The sequence below is a fragment of the Sus scrofa genome, chromosome 4 (assembly GCF_054392235.1).
Source record: "Sus scrofa isolate SSC_HxYL_T2T_F1_AM1 chromosome 4, Sscrofa_HxYL_maternal_Yorkshire_Landrace_v2.0, whole genome shotgun sequence".
In the NCBI taxonomy this organism is placed as follows: domain Eukaryota; kingdom Metazoa; phylum Chordata; class Mammalia; order Artiodactyla; family Suidae; genus Sus; species Sus scrofa.
In genome coordinates, this window is record NC_139386.1 from 112,714,824 (window position 1) to 112,721,730 (window position 6,907).

The 6,907-nt window shown below is 39.0% G+C and overlaps 1 protein-coding gene across 2 annotated transcripts in view; it reads left to right on the top strand.

Annotated features, from left to right (window-relative positions):
- The window catches only part of SLC16A1 (solute carrier family 16 member 1), a 36,420-nt gene that overhangs the window by 21,037 nt on the left and 8,476 nt on the right, over positions 1 to 6,907 (top strand). Inside the window, exon 2 of one of the 2 annotated variants that reach the window (XM_021088451.2) lies at positions 2,378 to 2,638. In XM_021088451.2, coding sequence (XP_020944110.2) covers positions 2,422 to 2,638 — 217 coding nt within the window. In that variant the 5' untranslated portion in view covers positions 2,378 to 2,421. Of the gene's footprint in view, positions 1 to 2,377; positions 2,639 to 6,907 lie in introns of those variants that run through there. The other variant, NM_001128445.1, reaches the window with a different exon arrangement.

Here is a 6,907-nt window from a genome sequence, read left to right on the forward strand (position 1 = left end):
GCTTAGTTGTTTAATTTCTTAGTAATATTTTGCAGTTTTCAGTATACACATCTTATAGTTTATCAGATTTGTTCCTGTTCGGTTTTTTGATCTGTTGTAAATTGATTTTTTTTTTTTTTTTTTTTTTTTTTTTTTGGTCTTTTTGCTATTTCTTTGGGCCGCTCCCGAGGCATATGGAGGTTCCCAGGCTAGGGGTCCAATTGGAGCTGTAGCCACTGGCCTACGCCAGAGCCACAGCAACTCGGGATCCGAGCCGTGTCTGCAACCTACACCACAGCTCACGGCAACGCCAGATCGTCAACCCACTGAGCAAGGGCAGGGACTGAACCCGCAACCTCATGGTTCCTAGTCGGATTCGTTAACCACTGCGCCACGACAGGAACTCCTGATTTTTTAAATTCTGATTGTTCATTGCTGGTTTATAGAAAGGCAGTCAATTTCTATTTATTGATCTTGTATCCTGAGATCTAGTTAAGTTCATTTTTAGTTCTTGTACTTTTTTTGTATATTCCCAAGTATTACCTGCATGAGCGATTATATCATCTGTGAGTAAAGACAGCTTTACCTCTTCCTTTCTAGACTTGATGCCTTTTCTTTTTCTTGTCTGCACACATTGGCTAACACTTTTAGCCCAGTGTTGAGCAGAAGTGATAAGACCTATATCCTTGCTTTTAGGGAACCTTTCTGTAATGACTATCTTCTTCCTGCCCCTGCAGTGTCCATTGTCCTAAATCATATTTGACGTGTTCAGATGGATTGGAAGGAACAGAATTTAGGGCTTAACTACTACAGCCCCTGCAGTGTCCATTGTCCTAAATCATATTTGACGTGTTCAGATGGATTGGAAGGAACAGAATTTAGGGCTTAACTACTACAACACTGCTCCTACACTGTAGAGCTCAGATTTGGGGGGTTTTTTTTGTCTGTGCCCATGGTACGCAGAAATTCCCAGACCAGGGGTTGAACCCAAGCCACAACAGGGACAATGCCAGATCCTTAACCACTAGGTTGCCAGGGAACTCCTAAAGAATGCTATAGCCAAGAGTGAGCTTGTCTTCTGTGACCTTTATTTACTGTAGTACTACAGTTTGGCCATAATTTGAAATTGATATGCTAACATAGGCGTTCCCATCGTGGTCCAGCGGAAAAAATCCAACTAGGAACTATGAGGATTCAGGTGTGATGCCTGGCCTCACTCAGTGGGTTAAGGATCTGGCGTTGCCATGAGCTGTGGTGTAGGTTGCAGACGTGGCTTAAATCCTGCTTTGCTGTGGCTGTGGTGGAGGCCGGCAGCTGTAGCTGTAATTGGACACTGGCTTGGGAACCTCCATCCATATGCCTCGGGTATGACCCCCCCCCAAAAAAAAAAAAAAAAAGATATGCTAGCATAATATTTATTGTAAGATGAGTTATAATATAGGGTGGAAGTTGGATTTAGCTAAGTTAAAGGAGACCTTCATGAGAACACAGGTAGGCCTACTAACAACACTCCCATCTTTTCCTTATTCATAATCTGACCGGAAATTTCATTTTCTAACTATGCTTTCCATTAGTACCAGGTGGCTGCAAGAAAAAGGGATAATCTTTGGTTTGAAACTACCATCTTTTGACATTATAACTTGTGAATTAACTCTATTGATTATTTGTTATTTAGAAGCTTTTCTTATCATAGTAAGGGAAAAAAATTTGAGTCAAAGAAATTAAATAAAAGGAAACTTCTGAAATAATTTTTCAGCCCCTTAAATGAAATTCGTATGTGTTCAGAATGGACTTTCATTTTGCAAATTGCTACATATCTAGTGCGTCAGGTACCCACTTCCTATTACTTTTAAGTCAGCACATAAGAGAAAGTAAAAAAGTTTTGAAGAATACACGGGAAAGGGAAAAAACTTACAATGCCTATGTTAAAACCTGTAACTTTTGTAGGGTTTGTGTTAAGTGAAATGTCTATTGGCCAAGTAACATTGAGAAATAGTTCTTTCTGGGAGTTTTCTGTCATGGTGCAGCAGAAAAAAATCCAACTAGAAACCATGAGGTTGCAGGTTTGATTCCTGGCCTCGGTCAGTGGATTAAGGATCCGGCGTTGCCATGAGCCTGTGGTATAGATCGCAGACATAGCTCGGATCCTTCATTGCTGTGGCTCTGGTGTAAGCTGGAAGTGGTAGATCCGGTTAAACCCCTAGCTTGGGAACCTCCATGTGCCTCGGGTGCGGCCCTAAAAATACAAGAAAAAGATCGAAAAAATAAAAATCAAAAATCAAAAAAAAGAAAGAAAAATAGTTCTGAGAGCTAGGTGTAAAGGGTGAAGTTTTTTGTTGTTGGGAATACCAGGTGGGAGTACTTTATTGCTGACATATTTAAAATTTATGTTGTTCAGATACTTGGATTTGAACTGCATTCTGGAACTTACCTACACTTACAATGCCACCGGCAGTTGGAGGTCCAGTCGGATACACCCCCCCAGATGGAGGCTGGGGATGGGCGGTAGTAGTTGGAGCTTTCATTTCCATCGGCTTTTCTTATGCATTTCCCAAATCTATTACTGTGTTCTTCAAAGAAATTGAAGGTATATTTAATGCCACGACTAGTGAAGTGTCATGGATATCTTCCATCATGTTGGCTGTCATGTATGGTGGAGGTAAGTATTGCTTTAATTTTCGTCAAGCAACCAGAGTCTCTGTTTTAGGTAACTTTTTTTAAAAAGTATTTTATTCAGTAAGGTGTTTTGAAAAGTCATTTCTTAAAGCTTTATGTTTAGAGTCACAATTTTTATTCTCGTTAGCAACGACAACTCTTGCTTTGTGTGTTCCACTATAGTATTCTGAAATAGAAACAAGAAATCGTGAGGAACCCTGATTTGTTCTACCTCAGTATCATTGAACTTAAAAAAAGCTCTCAGAAAAGTGATATGTGCACAACATCATTTAAAATACTATTTTTCGGAGTTCCCGTCGTGGTGCAGAGGTTAACGAATCTGACTAGGAACCATGAGGTTGCAGGTTCGATCCCTGACCTTGCTCAGTGGGTTAAGGATCCAGCGTTGCCTCGAGCTGTGGTGTAGGTCGCAGACCCACCTCAGATCCCATGTTGCTGTGTGTGGCTCTGGCATAGGCTGGCAGCTACAGCTCTGATTAGACCCCTATCCTGGGAACCTCCATATGCTGCGGGAGCCGCCCAAGAAATGGCAAAAAGACAAAAAAATAAAATAAAAATAAAATACTATTTTTCATTTTGGAACATCAAATCACAAACATTTAAAAGTCAAAACCTCCCATAATAATAGATAATTGCTTAGTTAGTAGAGATTCTGAAGTCAAGATTTATTTATTGGGGTTGACAGTGTCTCTTGTTGCTTATTTAGCCAAGCTTTTACTTCTGTTAATCTTATTTTTTATGATAATTTAGTACCTCAAATTCCTGTCTCAAGAGCTCTTTAATAGCCAATACAGTGTTCTATATTTCAATTGTAAACCTTAGCCTTAGGCTTCTAATCTGGTAACATATTCAACCAGTTCTTTTAAGCCCTGCACACATTCCTCACTAGGCAAGGTGTTATAAGTGACAGTGAACACTGATCTTCATCCCTGCTTTTGGGAAGTTTGTAATCCTCTTGAGACAATAACATAAACTCATCAAACAGGAGTAAGATTTGAAGTCATAATTTAGTTAAGTATTTGATTTCATTGCAAAGAAAAAGAGGTAAACTGGCTGCCTTAGAGGGAGATAAAATTAGGTGTCTGGGAAGACTTTTTTTCCTACTGTATATATTTTTGTGCCTTTTAAATTTTGAACATATGTCTGTTTTGTCTATTAAGTACTTTTTAAAAGAACATAGGTGCTAAATTGTAGCACTTTTTTTTTTTTTTTTTCTCATGAGCTCTGAGAAATCAGAAGGGACTTTGGAATTTTCTAGCTTCTGAGAGCCAATAATTTTGGAGGCTCTGGACTCCACCTGCCAGGATTTCTAATCAGGTTTTCACTCTGATGGATTGAAGAAATTGGTATAAATGTTATCCAGAAGTACTGCAGGTGCTCAGTGTATCTTTAAGTTGGCTACAAACCAGAGTTTCACATGTTGCAATGCTGAGATGCCAAAGAGCTTGAGAACCATTTGCATTTTGCATCAAAAGTAAGTGATGTCAGTTGTGCTAATTGCACATGACACTTTCTTTTGGGAAAACAGTTCCTTCTTTGTCCTCACCCAGAAATAACTAGCACATTTCTCTGAATTTGTGATATAAATGGCCTATAAACTGTACCCCTCTCTATTTTTAATGATAGCTAATTGGGGCCATTCTTCCTGAAATAACTCTGAAAGACAAATTGCATATCCAGAACCTTGTGGCAGAATTTTTACTAAATGGCTTCTTTTGTTTTGATTGGCTCCTAGGAGGTATGTCCCCTTAAGAGTTATTACTTTTACAACTGCCTGATTCTTTTAACTTACCCATTTGGGCCACACCCTCAAAACTAATAATGTTTTGAGTGGTTTAAGGTTTTCTTTCTTGTCTTTCTCTTAGTTACCTACTCTTGGTTTATTTATTTGAATTTTTCCTTTTTTCAACAGAAAGTAAGAATTTACATATTTTCAGTTCCACAGTACTGTTGTCTTAACATTCCTAGTTTAGAGTTTAAAATAGGGCAAACTTTACAGCATTACTTCTACTTCGCAAAGTCAAGTGTGGCAGGGTTTTTTTGACCTTTGTAATTCTGACTATATAAAATCTATTTAATGACTATTTTTTATGGAAGTATTTCTTGAATATTCTTTCAATATTTAATTTTTTAATCTTACACAAGCTGTAAATTCAGATTATTTCCACCCAGCTGTGGCCTAATATTTAAATGAAGTGGTCTCAGCATGTGGTAGTTTCTGAGCCAGGGATTGAACCTGTACCACAGCAGCGACCCAAGCCACTGCACTGACAATATAGGATCCTTAACCTGCTGCACCACAAAGGAGCTCCAATAGAAACTTCTTTCTACGTGTCCTTGGTTGAACCTGAAGTCTCTTTTGTGGCCAGTTCTTGACCAAGCCCCTTAGAGAGAATTGGTCCTCTGAAATACTAGGATATCAAAAGCTTTAATTCCTTGCATGTTTATTATATGCATTTATACATATATACATACAATAATGTGAAACTGGTTTCTTGGGGCCAGAGCCTATCCTTTTAATATTAGTAACCATTGGAGTTCCCGTTGTGGCACAGCAGAAATGAATCTGACTAGGAAGCATGAAATTGCAGGTTTTCTATCCCTGACCTTGCTCAGTGGGTCAAGGATCTGGCATTGCCATGAGCTGTGGTGTAGGTCACACATGTGGCTCAGATCTGGCGTGGCTATGGTATAGGCTGGCAGCCGTTGCTCCAGTTGGACCTCCAGCCTGGGAGCCTCCATATGCCACAGCTGTGGCCCTCAAAAGCAAAAAAAATATATATATATATATACACACACACACACATATATATATTAGTAGCCATACTACAACACTGAATAATAGCACTAGAATATGAGTAATGCAGAATTTTTCAAAGTGTTTATGGAAATAAAATGTCAGCATATGATTGATAGGATATTCTGAATATGTACATTCTTATGTGTTTTTTTTTGTTGTTTGTTTGTTTGTTTTTGTTTTTTTGCTTTTTAGGGCCATACCCATGGCATATGGAGGTTCCCAGGCTGGGGGTTGAATTTGAGCTACAGCTGCTGGCCTAAGCCACAGCCACAGAAACGCAGGATCTGAGCCACGGCTGTCACCTACACCACAGTTCACAGCAATGCCAGATCCTTAACCCACTGAGCGAGGCCAGGGATCGAACCTACCTACTCATGGATACTAGTTGGATTCGTTTCCACTGCACCACAACGGGAACTCCATGTTTGTTTTTTAAAATAGACTTATTCTCTCCTAGAGAGCTAAATGTAGAATAAACAGTAAGATCAGGATTTACTGTGCCAATAGAAGAAAAACAAGATTTGTACATCTACTTTATAACTTAGTTCCAGAAATTATACATGTAATGGGGGAGAAAGTGGACTTGATTCAAAACTTGCTTCTCACTAGCTTTGTGACTTCTCAAATTCAAACATTAGTTCTTTTCTTAGTGCCCTCCTCCCCGCTGGAGCATTGCAGTGACCCTTATTTGCAGTCATATGCCTTAACCAGGCAGAAATGTTAGTGTCAAGTAAAGTTTTCATCTCCAATGTCCGTAGCCATGAAGTAGGGACATGAGTATTCTTATAAATAAATGAAATTCAGTGAATGTCAAATGTCATTCAGTTTGTAATCAGCAAATAGTCTACTTAAGAGTTGTGTTACTGGGAGTTCCCATTGTAGCTCAGCAGTAATGAACCCATCTAATATCCATGAGGATGCTGGTTCCATTCCTGGTCTTGCTCATTGGGTTATGGATCCGACATTGCTGTGGTGTAGGTTGAAGACACGGCTCAGATCTGGTGTTGCTGTGGCTGTGGTGTAGGCCAACAGCAACAGCTCCTATTGGACCCCTAGCCTGGGAACCTCCATATGCCGCAAGTGCGGCCCTAACAAGCAAAAAAAAAAAAAAAAAACCAAAAAATTATTATTTGGTTTCTTCTCTCACATTCACGAAAAACTGATATTTTTGGTATGCATCTCTTTAGCTGAGGAAATTTAATATAGTTTTCTTAGATAATACTCCATTTCCCATCTTTTGGAGTTGTTAAATGTGGGGATATTGACCATTATCTAACTTAATCTTCTCCTACAAACACATTTTCATAGTTTTGCTCCCACAAAACAGCGATAGAGGCATGGAACCAGGTTAATCCTAAAAGACATTCCATTTATTTCAATACCTTGAGACATCTAGGTGTAACTGGAAACAGTTTTTGTTTTGTATTGTTTTAAATTTAATTGTCCTAATTG